The sequence below is a fragment of the Bufo gargarizans genome, chromosome 2 (assembly GCF_014858855.1).
Source record: "Bufo gargarizans isolate SCDJY-AF-19 chromosome 2, ASM1485885v1, whole genome shotgun sequence".
Lineage (NCBI taxonomy): Eukaryota > Metazoa > Chordata > Amphibia > Anura > Bufonidae > Bufo > Bufo gargarizans.
The window spans coordinates 600,948,673-600,969,255 of record NC_058081.1 but is presented as its reverse complement, the minus strand read 5'-3'; the positions used below and the strand labels follow the sequence as shown (position 1 = coordinate 600,969,255).

The window sequence follows — 20,583 nt, the reverse complement described above, 5'->3', positions numbered from 1 at the left end:
CATCATGCAAGATATGCACTAGACGTTGTCAATTGTGCAACACATACTAAATGGGGATTACAACTGTAAAAAATTAAAACAGTAACTTCTGTGACAGAAGTTAGAAGATCGGAGAGACTGACTGCACGTGAGGTTAACCGACAGTCTCTTAATTCTCATTGTTGTTGTTTGGTAATGACCACACCTCTTGTCAGGTGCAGCTGGCTGTCATTACTGCTTCCCTATTTAGTTTGGTTTCACACTTCATACCATGCGGTTGTGGTTGATATTTTCTGATTGTATTTGGAGGAGTTGGTGTGTGGACCTTGCTTGTGTTCCTGCTCTTCCATTTTCTTTAAAGGGGTCGTCCAAGTTATATTTATTGATGACCTATCCTCAGGATAGGTCATCAATATCAGATCGGCGGGGGTCCGACACGCGGCACCCCCTCCGATCAGCTGTTTGAAGAGAAGGCGCGCGCGGTGTCAGCGCTGCCTCCTCTTCACTGTTTACCTTCTAGCCGTTGCATCTGCAGTGGTGAGCAGGTGTAATTACACCCAAGCCTTCCATTCATTTCAATAGGAAGGCTTGGGTGTAATTACACCTGCTCACCACTGCAGATGCAACGGCTAGAAGGTAAACAGTGAAGGTAAACATGAGTGTTCAAAATTATAAGTAACAAATGTCTAAAGTTCAATATACTGATAAGAACTCATTACCAGCATTTACTGTGAGCTGTAAAATGATTATTACCACCGAAATATTCTAGGCAAGCACCACCAGCCTCAAAAAAATCACGGACACATCTATTTTTTTTTTCAAGGACACAGGAATAAAGTTGTCTTTTTTTATGGACTGTCCAGAAATTTCTGGACGGTTGGCAACCCTGCTGATCAGATACATACCTCCCAACCATTCCGGATCCTGCAGGACAGTCCCGAATTTCAGTGGCTGTCCCGCTGTACTCGGCATTTTACTATCAGGGGCACTTTACTGGGCATAGCACTATCAGGGGGCACTTTACTGGGCATTTTTCTATCAGGGGGCACTTTACTGGGCATTTTACTATTAGGGGGCACTTTACTGGGCATATTACTATCAGGGGGCACTTTACTGGGCATTTTTCTATCAGGGGGCACTTTACTGGGCATTTTACTATTAGGGGGCACTTTACTGGGCATATTACTATCAGGGAGCACTTTACTGGAATAAAATACAATGCAACAACACTCTGCAAACTAAATAAAGTACAGAAAAGTATTCTGGTGCTAATGCTATGCTTATAAAGCAAATTTGAGATTCTTGGCAAATAAATTTTGTAAAAAATTATTTGGGCCCGTCTGCCACACACCAAGGCGATCTCTGTAAGACAGGAACTTAACACTAAATTGTACCGGTTATGTGCCATGACGGCTACCATACAATATATGGAGTGTAGGTTCCACATGCATACCTTAATTTTTGAAAATTTTTGGTGCCAAAATGGCCTCCATTAAATCCAGGAAATGCAGGTACCAACATGCATGCCGAGCCCACCCCATACGTCTTCTGGTGCCAGAAAGCCCCCAACGAATGCAATGGGAGTCCACCCTATACCTCTCCTGGTGCCAAAAGGCTTCCAGTGAGTGAGGGAGAACAGGATACGGCTACTTTCACACTCGCGTTTGGTGCGGATCCGTCATGGATCTGCACAGACGGATCCGTTCAGATAATACAACTGTCTGCATCCATTCACAACGGATCCATTTGTATTATCTTTAACATAGCCAAGACGGATCCGTCTTGAACATCATTAAAAGTCAATGGAGGACGGATTCGTTTTCTATTGTGCCAGATTGTGTCATAGAAAATGTCCCCAATGACTTACATTGTGTGTCAGGACGGATCCATTTGGCTCGGTTTCATCAGACGGACACCAAAACGCTGAATGGAGACTGATCGGATGCAAACTGATTCATTCTGTGCGGATCCTTTCAGCCTCCGAATGCATTAGGGCAAAACTGATCCGTTTTGGACCGCTTGTGAGAGCCCTGAACGGATCTCACAAACAGAAGCCAAAACGAAAGTGTGAAAGTAGCCTAAGCTTTAGGCCTCATGCACACGACCATTGTTTTATTCCGTGTCCGTTGTTTCATTTTTCGTGATTTTCTGCGGACCCATTGACTTTCAAAGGGTCCGTTGAAAACTCGGCTAATGCACCGTTTGTCATCCGCGTCCGTGATCCGTGGTTCCAGTCCGTCAAAAAAATATAACCTGTCCTATTATTTTTGCGGAAAACGGTTTGCGGACCCATTCAAGTCAATGGGACTGCTAAAAAAACACGGAGGCACACAAGATTGTCATCCGCATCCGCGTCCTTTTTTTCCTATCATTTGCATGGCAAACCTGTCTTAGATTTTTTTTAACTTTCCTTTATGTCTGGTGATCCTCCAAAAATAAATGAAGACACACGGAAACAAAATCGGAAACGGATGACGGAATAACGGAACCCTATTTTGCGGAACGGAACACAACAACGGTCGTGTGCATGAGGCCTTATATTTACACTAATTAAAATCAGCCTATGGGGCAGACAGGCTGGTCAGGAGATCACGACTGAGGTGTCAGCCACAACTCCGGTACAAACTGCAAAGAAAAGGGGGTCAGTCAGCACGTCCCAATGCGCAGGGGCGCGCTGTCATGGCGAGAAACACAAAGAAAAAAAGACAATGCAACAGCCCTCTGCAAACCAAATAAAGTACAAAAATGTATTCTAATGCTACGCTTGTTTAGTGCATTTGAGATTCTTGACAAATACATTTTACTGGGCATATTACAGTCAGGGGGCACATATGTAGGCATAACTACCATGAGGGGGCACATATCTGGGCATAACTACTGTGAGTGGGCATCTCTCTCTCCCTATTTAAGTCATACATATATACCTAGTCTTCCTCAGGAACCCTATTACAGGACTTTATGGGACTTTCTAATCCAGGAATTTGCTAATAAAAATCCCTACTAAATTCAGCATTTTTTTTTCTTCAAACAACTTTATTTGCAGCGCCGCGAACAAACACTCTGAGAGTTTGTGTGTCATGGGCATGCGCGCTGTACGTAAGTGACGCCGTACGTACGTCTTGACGGGGTCGAAGGGAAAAGGAGCAGTAGCTGGGCCTTTCGTTCAACATGAAGGAGATGTCAAAATAGGTAGATTACAGAGAGCGCGATGCGATAAGGATCAGGCCGCGGGTGAGTGTCCGGCTGAGGTGGTGAGTCAGACACAGGGCGATGTAAGGACCGGACCGCTCATGTACTGGATGGAATATAACGCAGATGAAATATGGAGTTGTTTATAGAGACCAATCAGATCTCTGCTTTCATGTTTCTGGGGGCAGGTTGGGAGATGTAAGAACTGCTCTGATTGGCGTTTGTGCGTCTGTAGTCTTTGCCCTGCAGCCTCCTGGGCTGTGGATGTGCTGCTGTCTGTATGGCCCAGCTTCCTCCTGTTGCATGACCTGACTGGTGCAGGTCTCCCACACACCCCTCAGACAGTCCAGATCTAAGGTCTGTCCTCACTGCACCTGCTGGACAGTTGGGTCCAGGCTGTGGTTCCCTGTTAGCCAGGGGAGACAGGAAGTCTGGAGGAAGTCATGCCCTGCACATGACCCAGTGGGTGCCGTGCCCCCTGCCACGTACTGTTTACTCCCGCACTCAGTGTACTGCCGTGCATGTCATATATGACCATGGCAGCCAGTGACATCCGTGTGGACAGCGCATCTTCACTGCAGACACCGACTGGCTGCTGTGGTCATCGTTCCGGAATTGTGCTGCCACACTTGTGTTTTTTTTTTGTTGTAGTGAAGGCTATGGTAAAACGCACACTGCCTTCTGATATTGATAATCAGTATTAGGCTACTTTCACACTCACGTTTGGTGCGCATCCGTCATGGATCTGTACAGACGGATCCGTTGTGATAATACAAACGTCTGCATCCGTTCAGAAAGGATCCGTTTGTATTGCCTGTAACATAGCCAAGACGGCTCCGTCTTGAACACCATTGAAAGTCAATGTGAGACGGATCCATTTTCTAATCTGTCAGAGAAAATGGATCCGTCCCCATTGACTTGCATTGTGTGCCAGGACCGATCAGTTTGGCTCAGTTTCGTCAGACGGACACAAAAACGCTGCAAGCAGCATTTTGGTGTCCGCCTCCAAAGTGGAATGGAGACAGAACTGATGCATTCTGAGCGGACCCTTGTCCATTCGGAATGCATTAGGGCAAAACTGATCCGTTTTGGACCGCTTGTGAGAGCCCTGAACGGATCTCGCAAACAGAAACCAAAACGCCAGTGTGATAGCCTTAGAAAAGCGGACAGCCCCTTTTAAGGGTGTGTTCACACGTAGCAGATAATATTTTTCATCTGGATTTACCTCCATATTACAGTAGTAGCAAATTTTGTTAGATTTTAACAGATCTCATCCACACGCTGTGGGGGGGGGGGGGGGGGGTGTAATGTGTGTTTAAAGGGGTTCTGCAGTTTGTTTTAACTGATGATCTATCCTCTGGATAGATCATCAGCATCTAACCGTCGGGGGTCCGACCCCAGGGACCCACCTGATCAGCTAGTTGAGAAGGCAGCGCCGCGGCCTTCTTGCTGTTTACCGCAGGCCCAGTGACGTCACGACTAGTATCACTGGCATGGGCGCGGCTAAGCTCTGTTCACTTGAATGGAACTTAGCCCCGCCCAGGCCATTGATACTAGTCGTGACGTCACTGGGCCAGCGGTAAGCAGTGAGAAGGCCGCTGCCTTATCAAACAGCTGATTGGCGGGGATCCCGGGTGTCTGACCCCTGCTGATCAGCTGCTGATGACCTATCCAGAGGATAGATCATCAGTTAAAACAAACTGTAGAACCCCTTTAACCTGACCTTCCTCGTGGATTTTAAATCCACAGCATGTCCTTTCTTTGTGTTTTTCTTTCTTTCTTTATTTTTTGTTTTGTTTTTTTGTAGTGCGGTGAAATTCACAAAAATATCTACAACGAACATCTGCATGCAATACATATAGAATTTGCGGCAAAAGTAGTGTTCAAATATTTTTTTTTCCTGGTATGCATGGACGTACCCTTTGGCTGTGTTCACACGGCAGAATTTCTTGCAGTTTTCAGTGTGTATTCTGTATGCAACCCACATCTCAAGCATGTGAATTGAGTGTCCACAACCCCGTTGATGTGCGTAGGGAAATTTCCACACAGGGAGGAGGCATGGGGTGGAGGTGTGAGGGGGGGCTTCACTCTGCCCTCCTTTTATAGTAGTAGTATAGCAGTGATTTGTAAATCTGAACTATCATGAACATGGGTACTACCATAATCGTGTCTAATGGAGATATAGATGTGAACCCCATTATGCTGAGGTTCTCCTGGGCTTTTGACCACCCGGGTAGGGGGTGTCGGCTGGGGGGTCTTAATTTTCTGTAGGTAACATAAGAGTAGAGACCACGGCTTGTGGATAGTGTAAACTGAACCTTTAGGTGGACAGAAGATGAGGGATGACACCAACCATTTATTCACACAAGCAGAACAAGGGCTATCACAGAAAGGTGGGAACGGTGCCTGGGCTCTGGAGTCTAGGCCAGGGATCGGCAACCTTCGGCACTCCAGCTGTTGTGAAACTACAACTCCCAGCATGCTCCATGGGAGTTTCAGTTTCACAACAGCTGGAGTGCTGGCGGTTGCCTACCCCTGGTCTAGGCTGTTTTGCCCAGGGTGGACCACCAAGACTAGATCCAATTGTGCCTGTGCACAGACGAACGGGCAGCAGGGTGGTCTGTGTATTGTGTGGGGAGGTTCTGATCATACGTTAGGTAGTTGTCACATCAGATCATTAGAGGTTGTGTCCTGTTTTACTTGTCTCCAGTTGGAGCAGAGAAGGACGTTTCTTTGTGTACGTTGCTTTTTTGATGACTACTGTCCAGCAGCAAGGAAAAAAACTGAATTAAAGAATTGGGCAGACGCGATATGGAGCGGGTGCCCAGAGCAGCCAGTCACGTTTGTCCTGTAATTTCTTTACAAGGTGGAATCTGATTTGTTGCCATGGACATGAAATCTGATTACTTTTTTTTCTTTCCCAATCGCAGAAGCCCAAGTTGTGATATTTCAAATTAACGGACTTGTCCCACCATGAAAAAAAAAAAAAAGCCAATCATGCAATCACTCGATCTCTGCGGCTCTGGAGTCTGAAACTCCAACACCATCAACCATGAGATGCTTCTGCAGGGAACTGGACTATTACATGGCAGCCGTTCAAATGAACTGGCAGTGTCCAGCAGAGCAGGGGCGTCCCCCCTCCCCTCAATAATATCAATATGCCCTTTTCAGGCCCATCTTAAAGGGAACCTGTCATCAACTTTCTGCTACCTCACTGAGAGCAGCATAAAATAGTGACAGAAATGCTGATGTCAGCGGTGTGTCACTCATGAGCTACAAGTAAGTGGTGGCCGAGAACCAGCATCATAATCATTGCAGCCCAGGCCTTGAGAAGAGTCAAATCTACCTGAGAAGAGTCCTGGTTATACATAATCTCCTGCTCTCTCACCCATCTGCTGATGACTGGCAGTTCTCTCCTAGAGAGAAAGGGAGAAAACTAGGTATTAGACGGTCAGACATCAGCAGGTGGCAGGAGAGCAGAGATTCGTGAATAACCAGGACTCTTCTCAGGTGGCCGGGACTCTTCCAGGCCTAGTCTGCAATCATTGTGATGTTGGTTCTCGGCAACCACTTCCATTTAACTTATAAATGACAGACCGCTGAAATAAACTCTCCTGTCTCTACTTTATTCTGCTGTTAGTATGTCAGCATAAAGTGGATGAGAGGTTCCCTTTAAGGAGGCAACTCCCTTTAATGGGTTTCTGTCATGAGAAATAACATTATGTAGCTGACTGACATTAGCGATGTGATGTCAGCAGTACATAACAGTATGCTTTATAACTCCCTGCCGGCCGCCGTTCTCTTAAAATAAAGACTTTAAAAATATGCTAATGAGCCTCTAGGTGCTATTAGGGCGTTGCTTCAGCACCTAGAGGCTCGGTCTACGCACCTTTTGGCACGCCCAGGTCCAGTTGATTGACTTTCGAGTTCTCAGTGTCCCGTAAATCCTGCGCCTGTGCCGTCGTTTAGTATTTGGCGCAGGCGCAGTGAGTAAAGGACGCGCTCCTGCTTCCGCCTTCCTCACTGCGCCTGCACCGAAGGAAGGCAGCAGCACGTCCTTCACTCTCTGTGCCTGCGCCGAATACTAAACGACGGCCCAGGCGCAGGATTTACGGAACACTGAGAACTCGAAAGTCAATCAACTGGACCTGGGTGTGCCAAAGGGTGCGTAGACCGAGCCTCTAGGTGCTGAAGCAACGCCCTAATAGCACCTAGAGGCTCATTAGCATATTTTTAAAGTCTTTATTTTAAGAGAACGGCGGCAGGCAGGGAGTTATAAAGCATACTGTTATGTACTGCTGACATCACATCGCTAATGTCAGTCAGCTACATAACGTTATTTCTCATGACAGAAACTCTTTAAGGCCTCTTTCACACTACAGTATGTTGAATTCAGTGTTTTGCGTTCCGTTTTTCACGGATCCGTTGTTCCGTTTTTTGCTTCCGTTGTGGTTCCGTTTCCGTTCCGTTGTTCCGTTCCGTTTTTCCGTATGGCAAATACAGTATACAGTAATTTCATATAAAAAATTGGGCTGGGCATAACATTTTCAATAGATGGTTCCGCAAAAAACGGAACGGAAACGGAAGACATACGGATGCATTTCCGTATGTGTTCCGTTTTTTTTGCGGACCCATTGACTTGAATGGAGCCACGGACTGTGATTTGCAGCCAAATATAGGACATGTTCTATCTTTTCAACGGAACGGAAAAACGGAAATACGGAAACGGAATGCATACGGAACACATTCCGTTTTTTTGCGGAACCATTGAAATGAATGGTTCCGTATACGGACCGTATACGGAACGCAAAAAACGGACCGTATACGGAACGCAAAAAACTGTAGTGTGAAAGAGGCCTAAGGCTGAGGTCCAGTAAAATGACAGAAGCTAACACACCACCTTAGAAGTCCATGGAGTCTGTCAGGTGCTGTCAGCTCCATCACAGCATTGTGACTTCCATTATAAACATGAGCAGAGCCGGAGTAAGATTATTCACAACTGCCTTATAAGATTGCAATAAATATTTCTTATAATCTATATAATATATATATTTTCTTTTTTTTTTTTGCAGGTTCTCCTGTGTGGACGATACATCATACCTTGGTGTGGGATATTCTTTTAAACAATGGAGCTCCCGAATTACAGCAGACAGCTCCTACAACAGGTTTACACCTTGTGCAAAGAGCAGCAGTTTTGCGATTGCACGATATTTGTTGGCTCCCTACACTTCCGAGCTCACAAGCTTGTTCTTTCTGCTGCCAGTTTGCTCTTTAAGTCCCTACTAGAAACTACAGAAACCATCTCCATAGATGCTTCTGTCGTCTCTACCGATGAGTTCTCGCTGCTCCTAGAGATTATGTATTCAGGAAAGTTACCACCAGGGAAGCACAACTTGACCAAAATTATCTCTGTGGCCGACAGCCTTCAGATGTTTGATGTGGCTGTCAGCTGTAAGAACCTCCTCACCGAACTGATGAATCACTCCACCCAGAGCCAGAAAAAAGAAGTCTCCATCCTCCAGCCATTAACCATCGTGAAGCCCATTGTCCCCAGGAATAATGTTGTGAGCGAAACCTTCGCTATTGAGAAGATGCTGTCTCCCATGAGTACGGAAGGTTCCTCTGTCCTCCCTGTTCCTGAGCAACTACAAGTGAGCAAAACTCTAAGCCCCACTTTACTGGCCAAGAAGTTGGACACTAATGGCAATCTCCAGATGGCAAACCTGACTTTGCCTGATGGGTCTACAGAATGCAAGGGAGTTGAAAGGATTGAGGAAAATGGGACCGGATCTGCTAGTGCAGATAGCGCTTTATCCCCAGCACTGCCAGATCCTGCACCAGTGTTGGAGGAATCTGATAACGGTTCAAGTCCTCCAGAAACTACCACCACGACATGTGTACTCCCAGTAGATGAGATCTGTCAGCAGCAGCTGTCATCAGAACAAGGGGATGCTGATAAAGAAATGGATTTGGACTCCGTAGCAGCAATTACTGAAGCCGCATCCTGCACCCCAGAACAAGATGGTAATGCAGCTGTAGCAGAAGAGACTGCCGCGCCTGCTGCCAAGAAAAGAAGACTTGATGATGCAGGTAATTTTAGGTCTCGTTTATCGCTTTATTACATATTTATGGTCTATTCACAAGGGGGGGCACACCAATAAATGCAAGTAATCTAAAGAGTGCAAGAGGGTGGTTAAGAAAGTGGTACAAAACAAGCCAGACCCAAGGAAGAGTCACAAGAACCACCCTATGTATGCACATCCAACAATAGCCATAGATTTAAAATGTATATAAAGTTTATTAGACACACCAACAAACACACACATTCAAAATTGTATACAATATAAACAACGTGTCGGTGAAAAAATATAGTATCACCAACACATACAGAATCCACTGAACGTCCGCTTGATGAGGACATATAACCCAGCTAAACAAAATATGCACCTATAAGTAACATAAGGATAATGTCGAATGAGATGAGGCCACTAATAAATAAAAGCAGACCACAATGAGGTCAAATAACAAGAGCCAAAACCTGTATAAGCAGCTGGTGCAGTGGATCTGAGTAGATGAGACACCCAACGTGTATCGCCGGCGTACTCCGGCTTCCTCAAGGGTAATGAGCCCAATGTCCGTGTGTCACATATATACAGGAAATAAGATCAATAAAGCCTAATCCAATTCACCTGTGAGATGGAGGTATGGGAGCGCAGCAGCATGTCAGCGGAACACAAACCGGAAATGGAACAATTACATGACTGGAAGTAGGAAGCAATGGTGGAACGCAAAATGTGTTCCACCAGCACCAATAGCTGCCATGGAATGTAACCTGCATGTATGAATAATGGAGGCATCTAGAGGGCCAATGTAGGGCACAAATCGCATGTGCTGACTGCCCAGAAAATACCCCAGAATACAAGAAATATATACACGCCCATACAGGAATCGCGGACCGGAAGTACAGGGGAACATGTGACCGGAAGTAGGGGGGCCGCAATGGAACGCAGGATGCGTTCCACAAGCGAAACAAACCGCCGTGGAACACAAACTGCGCTAATGAGGAACAGAGGTATCTCGGGGACCAGTATACAGCATGAAACATAGTATACAAATACATAAAAGATATATATGTGTGTATGTGCACAACACAGACAGGGCTTGATCAAAATTGGTGAGAGCAATTTATATAGACAAAAATAATAAATGATAAATAATGAATAATAATAAATAAGTGAAACCTATGTTGAATGTGAAAGTGTGAAAATTCACATGAAAAAAAACTGACACTGCAGAGAGTGATGGGGAAGGGAATGTGAGTGCACTAAGTGAAACAACTGGTAAGCAAAACCTTTTAAAGATTAAATACATGATTATAAAAAATTGATAATAGATAATTTATTATCAGTCGGTTATTTAATATTATGTGCACCAATAGGCACATCAATGCAGTGTGTACATAACCCATACCCTAATGTTCTGCCATAGTGCAGAAAAGTGTAAACTGCACTGACATCCTGTGTAATTAAAGCACTAGTAAGCTAGAACGCCCATGAGTGCAAAATAGAATAAGAAATATTATTCTTGGTATTATCATTATACAATATATAACTAACATGATTATATGTCAAATAAATAATAATAGTAATAAGCCCCTAATAATAAACCCCTAATCAATGTATACATGACACTTCACGGAACTCTATATAATTATAAATGTAAAATTACAGAATTGTGTGGGTATCAGCACTGGTAACGCAAAAGGACTATGTGCTAAGTACATGAACTGTAAAAACCAGTAAATGTAAGTTCTTCATTTAGTCCATGGGGAGCCACCGTATCCAAAGTAAAAATCCATTGGGATTCTAAACGTAGTAGCTGAGGTGGCCGAACCTCCCCTCAGTTTTGCGTACCAGATCTAGGAAGTGCGCGGTACTGAGGTTAAAGGTTTCCTGGCTCTAACCTCAGTAGCCGCGCACTTCCTAGATTGCCACCAATGCATAATGTCTGGACTCGGGATCGTTGGTCTTGATCAGGTACGCAAAACTCTGAGGGGAGGTTCGGCCACCTCTCCGTTACTACGTTTAGAATCCAAATGGATTTTTACTTTGGATACGGTGCTCCCCATGGACTAAATGAAGCACTTACATTTACTTCGCACATAGTCCTTTTGCGTTACCAGTGCTGATACCCACACAATTCTGTAATTTTACATTTATAATTATATAGAGTTCCGTGAAGTGTCTTGTATACATTGCATATATTTATTGATTAGGGGCTTATTACTATTATTTATTTGTCATATAATCATGTTAGTTATAAATTGTATAATGATGGCAATAATAACAAGAATAATATTTCTTATTCTAATTTGCACTCATGGGCGTTCTAGCTTACTAGGGCTTTATTGACACAGGGTGTCATTAGTGCAGTTGTTTACACTTTTCTGCACTATGGCAGAACATTAGGGTATGGATTATGTACACACTGCATTGATGTGCCTATTGGTGCACATCATTTATTATCAGTCGGTTATTTTTTATTATCTATTATCAATTCTTTATAATCATGTATTTAATCTTTAAAAGGTTTTGCTTACCAGTTGTTTCACTTAGTGCACTCACATTCCCTTCCCCATCACTCCCTGCATTGTCAGTTTTTTCATCTGAATTTTCACACTTTCACATTCAACATGGGTTTCACTTATTTATTATTATTTATCATTTATTATTTTTGTCTATATAAATTGCTCTCACCAATTTTGATCAAGCCCTGTCTGTGTTGTGCACATACACACATATATATCTTTTATGTATTTGTATACTATGTTTCATGCTGTATACTGGTCCCCGAGATACCTCTGTTCATCATTAGCGCGGTTTGTTTCGGTTGTGGAACACATCCTGCGTTCCATTGCGGCCCCCCTACTTCCGGTCACATGTTCCCATGTACTTCCGATCTGCGATTCCTGTATGGGCGTGTATACATTTCTTGTATTTTCTAGGCAGTCGGCGCATGCGATTTGTGCCTTACATTGGCCCTCTAGATGCCTCCATTATTCATACACGCAGGTTACATTCCATGGCGGCTATTGGTGCTGGTGGAACGCGTTTTGTGTTCCTCCATTGCTTCCTACTTCCGGTCATGTGATTGTTCCATTTCCGGTTTGTGTTCTGCCTGCGTGCTCAACTGACATGCTGCTGCGCTCCCATACCTCCATCTCACAGGTGAATTGGATTATGTTTTATTTCCTGTATTCTGTATGTGTCGGTGATACTATATTTTTACACCGACACGTTGTTTATATTGTATACAATTTTTTATGTGTTTGTTTGTTGGTGTGTCTAATAAACTTTATATATATTTTTTTTAATCTATGGCTATTGTTGGATGTGCATACATAGGGTGATTCTTGTGACTCTTCTTTGGGTCTGGCTTGTTTTCTATTCACATGGGGCAGTCATGGTGCAAGGGGAATTTTTTTTTATCATCCAAGACTAACTGACCATCAGTTCAGGGGGAAATCTTTCCAAATGTGGGCAGGGAAAGGGCAGTTTTTTTAAAGGGATTGTTTCATCGGGACGTCCCCTGAACCCCCCACACTGGGTGAAGTTATAGATGGCTGTGCTATAGTATTGCATGTCGGCCAATCAAATTAATGATTGTCCATGTAATATTCGTTAGGTGCCCTGTGCAGTGGTTAATCGAAGGAGTCCTAAACATGGTTCCCCGCTCTATGATACTCTTATAACTTATATTGACAGGTCTTCATTTATTGAGTAGTTTTAGGCTATGTGGTCTGAGATCAACATTAACTGCTATTCACTCATAACAAAATCATTAAAAGTTAGTTGATACATTTTATAGACACCCAAAATGGTGTCATTAAAGGGGTTATTGGAGGCTGGAAATGGACCCCCATACGCCCAGGTTCCTTTACACTGATTCTACTTACCTGGCTCCCTGTCCCGCTCCTGGTCCCTGCACGGCCGCTGCTGCTTCTCCCCGTGCCCGGATGAAAACATCGGTGTTGGGGGAGAGCAGCCAATGGCAGGAGATGAGGGGGACCAGCCTCCCTAGCATTATTGGAGTTCACCATATACTGCATAGGCTACTTTCACACTTGTGTTTTGGGCGGATCCATCGTGGATCTGTAAAAATGGAACTGTTGCAATAATACAACCGCATACATCCGTCATGAACAGATCCATTTGTATTATCTATTACATAGCCAAGACTGATCCGTCTTGAACACCATTGAAAGTCAACGGGGGGGGGGGCGTGGCGTGGCGTATCTGTTTTCTATTGTGCCAGAGAAAATGGATCCGTCCTCATTGACTTACATTGTGTGCCCGGACGGATCCATTTGTTTCAGTTTTGTCAAGTGAACAGCAAAGCGTTGCAAGCAGCCTCCCGAGCGGAGTGGAGACTGATCGGGGGCAAACTGATGCATCCTGAGCGGATCCTTTTCCATTCAGAATGCATTAGGGGAAAACTGATCCGTTTTGGACCGCTTGTGAGAGCCCTGAACGGATCTCACAAACACAATTTTGTCTGCGAATTTGTTCAGTTCAGTTTTTTCCGTGCGGGTTCAATGTGTTTTTTACGCACGTGATAAAAAAACTGAAGGTTTACAAACAACATCTCTTGGCAACCATCAGTGAAAAACGCATCGCACCCGCACTTGCTTGTATTTTTCACTGAAGCCCCATTCACTAAATCCCCTTTCACAAGAGCGAGTTTTCCGTGCAGGTGCAATGTGTGACGTGAACGCATAGCACCCTCGCTGACTCCTGACCCATTCATTTCAATGGGTCTGTGTACATGAGCGTATTTTTCACATATCGGTTCTGCGTTGCGTGAAAATCGCAGCATGTTCCATATTCTGCGTTTTGTCACGCACTGGCCCCATAGAAGTGAATGGGGTTTCAGTGAAAAATGCATTGGATCCGGAAGCAAGGGCGGATGCGATACGTTTTTCACTGATGGTTGCTAGAAGATGTTTGTAAACCTTCAGTTTTTTTTATCACGCACGTGAAAAACACATTGCACCCGCGTGGAAAAATTTAACGCAATCGCAGACAAAACTGACTGAATTTGTTTGCAAAATGGTGCGAGTTTCACTGGAACGCATCCGGACCTAATCCGTCACGCTCATGTGAAAGAGGCCTAAGGAGTGTCTATTTTGGGAGTTTAGAATGCATTTTTGCATCTTTTGTAAGAAATGGCGGTAATCATTTTATGGATGTGTTTGTGTTTCATATTTAGAAGCTGAGAAAACGTCGGGTGAGTTGGATTTTCTTATCCGTTATGAAAGTATCTTCAGTGAGGCTCTGTCTGACCCGCAAAGCGTCCTGGAAAACCTTAACAAGTGTGAAGAAATCAACGAGGCGGAGAAGCAGGTGAGAGCTCCCTCAGTCCGTGTGCCGCAGAGAGATGACATTGTGCTCCTGTGCGTGATAGTGAAAGGTTATGTGTATTTTTTTATTTTTTACAGAGTTTATAGTTGTAGTATTTTCTTGCGTTGCCAGTGGAAACTTCTTGCTGGAATTTTTGCATACATACGTGTGCACCCCTACCACATCCATACCCATTGTTACACAGTTCAGCTGTTTGTGCTGTGGTAGAAAACGTCACTCCCCAGGGCTTGTACAGTGTGGGTGAAATCTCAGCAGCTCCTGAAGTTTTGCTTTTACTCATGCGTTTTGTACTAAAGGTGGTGGCGGAGTGCTGTCAAGCTGAAGAGGGGAGCTCAACATTTGCAAAACTCCTGGAGAAGGTTAAAGACGGGCAGAGCATTGTGGTTGAGACTGTCCTGGCTTTACTGAAGTTGTGCAGAGACACCAATCCAAGCGTAAATGAAGTGTTATGTGAGAAAGAGCCCCAAGTGGAAGACTCGGCAGAGGAACAGTCAGTGGACACAGGTAAGAAGAACTTTGTGGAATAAGGATTGTCTATTTGTAAGGGTCTTCTCCAATTCCTTTTAAAAATGCATTAAACAGACCCACCCAAGACAGATGCTGCTGGGTGGCATCTGTTCTCCTTAGGTGCCAATGGAGTCCATAGGTGCTACTGAGTGGCATCCATCTTCCATAGGTGCCCATGGCACCAAACTGAGGCCAAAAGAACACTCTAGGTATCTTTCAGTTAAAAGGTTCCTATAGGTCAGTTTATTGGACTATTAAGAGACAGTGTCAAAAGGATGCAGCTTTCTTCCATACTTTTTCATCTCTCTAATATCTCTGCTGTCACTGAATGGGAACAACATAAAGGGGTTGTCAGCTTTTACATTGATGAGCTTTCCTCTGTATAGGTCATCAATATCTGATCGGCAGGGGTCCTACACACAGACACATCAGCTGTTCCGCAGTAGATCCGGAAGTTTGTGCAACAACTAGATAGCTGTGTTCATTTCTATGGTGAAAAGACTTAGTTGCTCGCCACTGCAGATTGCAGGATTTCAGACCCCCATGATCAGATATTGATGGCCTGAGGCGCAGGAGTAGTCACCCCCCCCCCCCCCCCCTCCTCTGGTGAATGGCATTGAAGGACACAGCACCATGGGTATATGCCCAGCTGCCACCAGGAGGCTGACCTTAGATAAAAGAAGTGTTAGCTCCACCCAGGTACACCGTGCCCTCTACACAGACACTGGGCTAATCAGTTTGTCTAGTATTTGTACAAGGCAGACATGACTTTTTTTTTTTTTTTTCTCCTTCCCCTCCAGCTGTACCTTTCGTTGGGGTCTCCCAGACTTGGATCTGTTTGCCTCCCATCTGTACCAAAAGCTCTCTGTTTTTGTTGCCAGGTCCCTTGACCATGGGTATAGCTGCTGCCACTAGGAGGCGGACACTAAGCACAAAAGTTTCAGCTCCTACCTTCAGCTATACCCTTTCCACAGGGACTAAGCTAATCAGTCTTAGCTTAGTGTCTGTAGGAGGCAGACCTCCTTGATTTGCAGGTATGCTGATCTTTTCTTTTTTTTTCTTTTAACTGGGCTGCCTCCACTGTGTTCCCATCCAGGAGAGGGGAGTCCAAGGGGTCCCCAAGCCCGCTGCTCAATCCCTGTCTCGAGAAGACAAGAAGGACCAGAGGTGATCGTCCAGGTACGCAGGTTTTACTCCAATCTCTTTGTGGTTCCCAAAAAGGAAGGTACATTCCGTCCCATCCTGGACCTCAAAGCCCTCAATCGCTTTCTTCGGCTCTGCCGCTTCCAGATTGAGTCCTTGAGATCGGTCATCGCGTCCATGGAACCGGGGGGAGTACCTGGCCTCGATAGACATCAAGGGTGCTTATCTCCATGTCCCCATTTGCTCATGGCTCTGCTCTATGCCAGGGGAATAGTAGTGATTCCATATATGGACGATATCCTGATAAAGGGTCTGTCATTCCGGGCAATGGCGGACAGCCTGCTCATTGTCCTGGACACGCTGGAAGGCTTTGGATGGGTTCTGACCCGGCCAAAGTCATGTCTCCATCCATCTCGGCGGCTGACTTTTCTGGGCATGTTATTTGACACCTTTCAGGCCGAGGTATTCTTGTCCCCGGAGCAGCTATCCACTCTCCGGCTTCAGATTCTTCCCTTGTTGCGGCCCCATCCTTTCCCCATTCGTCTCTGCATGACGGTTCTGGGTCACATGGTCTCTGGCAGTGTCCTATGCTCTGTTCCATACCAGCGAGACATTCTTACCCATTAGGACCGATCCCCAGCCTCCTTGGATCGGCTTGTACTCCTCCCTGCTCCGACCCGCCGGGCCCTCAGTGGACTCGTGAGGGATGCTCTCTTCCCATCAATAATCTGGAATTGAGGGCGATTCATCTCTCTGCTTCATTGGACCGATTACCTCCAGGGACGTCCCACAATTCCACGGTGGTGGTCTACCTCAACCACCAGGGTGGAGCCCAGCAGCCATGGCGGAGAACCATGTTCCGGCGCTGTCAGCAGTTCACCTCCCTGGCGTCGACAACTGGATCCCTGACTCTCAGCCGGGAGCGTCTCAATCCCGGCGAATGGGCTCTTCACCCACAGGTTTTCTGCAAGCGGTGGGGTCAGCCGGACGTGGATCTCATGGCCATCTGCTTCAACCACAAGGTCGAGAACTTCGTTGCGTGGTCCAAGGATCCCCTGGCCCTGGCCTATGACCCTCTTGTGATTCTGTGGGGTCAGTTTCACATTTCATTACTAGTGTTGAGCGCGAATATTCGAATAGCGAATTTTTTTCGCGAATGTCGACACTTCGCAAATTCGCGAATATTTCAAATATAGTGATATAAATTCGATATTTTTGAATATTCTTTTTCTTTTTTTTTTTTTTTTTTTTTTTTTTTCTCTCCCATTTTCCTTGGGGGACACAGACCTTGGGTATAGCTCAGCTCCCTAGGAGGCGTGACACTAAGTAAAACTGTTAAGCCCCTCCTCCATCAGCTATACCCTCAGCCTGGAGATAGAGGCTACCAGTTTTAGCTTAGTGTCCAAGGAGGCAAGACACCCCCTGCTACTGCAGGGCTGTTTTCTCCTTGTTTTAATTTTTTTCCTTTTTTCTCTAATTTTGTTATTTTATTTTATTTTTTTCCTAGGGATACCAGAGACGCATTGGACCTCTCTGCTCTCCCGGGGTTGAGCTGCGCCAGTGCCAACTTATTTGCACTGCTGCCTCCCCCACAGAAGCAATAGGAGGATCTGGGCAGCACTGGCTCCCCTACATCCCGCCAGCTAGGGGGTCGCCCGCACGCCAAGCCCCTCTTCCAGCTTCCTGCCACTGCGGTGCCAGTGGCTGAAGGGGCGACCCTGCTGGAAGGAACTGAGGGCGAAGACGGGTAAGATGGCTTTTCCAGCCCATACCCTGTCCCTATTTGCACTGGGTTTGGGGGGGCACCCGTGGTTGCATTGAGCACGTCGCTCTGTCCCTCTCTCTGAAGATCTCCCCATCTGCGGCTGCTTCCGCTCCCCAATAGTTAGATGTCCCCCCACACTGTCTTAGGGTCCGCATTACTCTCTGACATCCTTCTCCCTCCCCGCCGCCGCCGCTCTGTGCCGTGATCGGGGGGCGGGGCTTAGGCCGACATCGATGGTTCGGGCTCGGCGGGGGACATGGTGACAGTGGAGGCTCGGTGAGGTCACCCACCTGATATCGCCGCGCATTTGGGCCTGCGGGCCTTTATTCTACGGCAGTTCGTTCTCTGGCTCTCTGTTCCGTCACGCTCCTGCATAGGCCTGAGAGTCTCGGCAGCAGGGGGCGTGTTTTTTTCGCGCACGCGCGCGCGTCATTGGGGGCGGAGTTTACGTTCTCCTTCACAGGAGACAGTCGAGCGTGTAGGGGGCGGAGCTTCTTCCCGCGCCTCTGCTGAGGTTTTTGCCGTGTTTCCTCACTCCGGTCTGGAAGCTGAGCCACGTGGGAGACTCCTGGTGCATGGATCGCGTTTCTGGACGCACGCTCTGCTATTGTTGCCTTCTGCAGCTGTTGATCTGGTCTTCACTCCTGACGTTCTTCTGAGGCACTGGTAGGACAGTTAACCCTCTCCTAACCCTCCTGGTCATAGCTGCTGCAACCCCTTGTGGTCTCTGTATCAGGGTACGACCACTTTTCAACATGTCAGATCCCACGGGTGCCCCCAAACCCTGGTACCATGCCTGTACCGCCTGCAAGGAACTTTTTCCGAGTGGGCAATCTGAGCCGCATTGCCTTGCATGTCAGGCCCCGGTGCAGGGCCCGCTTCCCGCTGCGCCCCCCGTTGCCTCTGAACCCCCTGACTGGGCTAAGTCTCTGTCTCAGGCGGTGGAGAGCCTTACGCACATAGTGGGCCGTCTCGTGGATAGACCGCCTCTCCCGCAGGCTGCCGAAATCCCTGTCGCGCCCGCTGGGAATTCCGTTTCTGTCGCCCCCACTGATTCCCTGCCTCCCAGTGAATCTTCCAGGGCCCGGCATACTCAGAAACGTCCAAGGATTGAGCGCACATCTTCTCCTGATGTTTCGCTCTCTCCGCCACGCGTGCGAGCTCAGTCAAGCCTATCCTCTCAAAGGGATACGCCTTCTGAGGGAGAACTGGCGGATTCGGACGTGGACATGGACTCAGAGCTTCCGTCAAAATTGTCATCCGCGGTGGGGCATCTTATCACTAGCATCCGCGATACCTTTCAGATACATGATGACCCCCCCAGCTCTGAGCAGGCCGGCGTGTCTTTTCTCCGGCCCAGACAGGCCTCCAAGGTTTTTCCCATACATGCCGATTTTTCTTCTGTGGTATCCAAGGCTTGGACTCGGCCTAACGTCCGCTTTATTACGCCTAAAAAGCTGGACATTTGCTATCCCTTTCCAGCGGATTCTGTGACCACGTGGACATCCCCGCCCAAGGTTGATCCTCCCGTGGCTCGCCTGTCCAAGAGCACTGCTATTCCTGTACAGGACGGATCTTCCCTCCAGTCTGCTGAGGACCGTCGTACGGAATCCCTCTCTAAGGCCATATTCACTGCCTCTGGTTCGGCCCTTAGACCGGTCTTTGCCTCCGCCTGGGTTGGTAAAGCGGTCTCTGAATGGGGTTTGCAACTGGAGCAGGAGTTAGGGTCGGACGTCCCTGTTCAGGACCTCCGCTCCTTAGCCCAGCTAATTATCCAGGCCGGAAAATTTATCTGTGAGGCCTCCCTTGATGCGGGTGCCCTCATTGCCCGTTCCTCGGCCCTGGCAGTTTCTGTCAGGAGGGAACTCTGGCTGAAGGTTTGGGCGGCGGACGCCGCTTCCAAACGCTCTTTGGCCGGCCTACCATTCACGGGTTCCCGCTTGTTTGGGACCCGTCTGGACGAACTTATATCAGAGGCCACGGGTGGGAAGAGTACTCACCTCCCCCAGTCCAGGCCAAAGGGCGCCCCCCGTGGTCGCGCTGGTTCGTCCCGGTTTCGGTCCTTTCGTAAACCCACCGGGTCTAGACCAGCGGCCGGTTCTTCTTCCTCTGGCCCAGCCCAGGATAGACGCAAGAAGCCGTTTTTTCGGGCGCAACCTACCTGGCGCAAGGCCCAGCCTGCGCGGGCTTCCACAGGCCAGCAGCCCTCTGCCTGAAGGTGCGCCCCCACCCACCCGGGTGGGGGGCCGCCTTCTGTTCAGGAACGTTTGGCGGGCCCACATCTCAGACGCATGGGCGCTCGAGATTGTATCTTGCGGGTACAAGATCGAATTTGCGTCCATTCCGCCAGACCGTTTCTTCCGTTCACGTCCTCTGCGGGATCCCGTACGGGCGGCCGCCTTTCTCGCGGCCATTCGCTCGCTAATAGACAAGGGTGTCGTCGCCCCTGTGCCTCCGACGGAAAGGTTCAGGGGGTTCTATTCGAACCTCTTTGTGGTCCCCAAGAAGGAAGGCTCGGTGCGGCCGATCTTGGACCTAAAGCGCCTGAACCGGTTTCTCCGTCTGCAGAGATTCCGGATG

At 47.2% G+C, this 20,583-nt stretch overlaps 1 protein-coding gene across 1 annotated transcript in view; it reads left to right on the top strand.

Moving 5' to 3' along the window:
• Nucleotides 1–3,094: 3,094 nt before the first annotated feature.
• The window catches only part of ZBTB40 (zinc finger and BTB domain containing 40), a 63,363-nt gene continuing 45,874 nt past the window's right edge, over nucleotides 3,095–20,583 (top strand). The window contains 4 exon segments of the mRNA XM_044281945.1: nucleotides 3,095–3,210; nucleotides 8,241–9,258; nucleotides 14,437–14,570; nucleotides 14,885–15,092. Coding sequence (XP_044137880.1) covers nucleotides 8,295–9,258; nucleotides 14,437–14,570; nucleotides 14,885–15,092 — 1,306 coding nt within the window. The 5' untranslated portion in view covers nucleotides 3,095–3,210; nucleotides 8,241–8,294.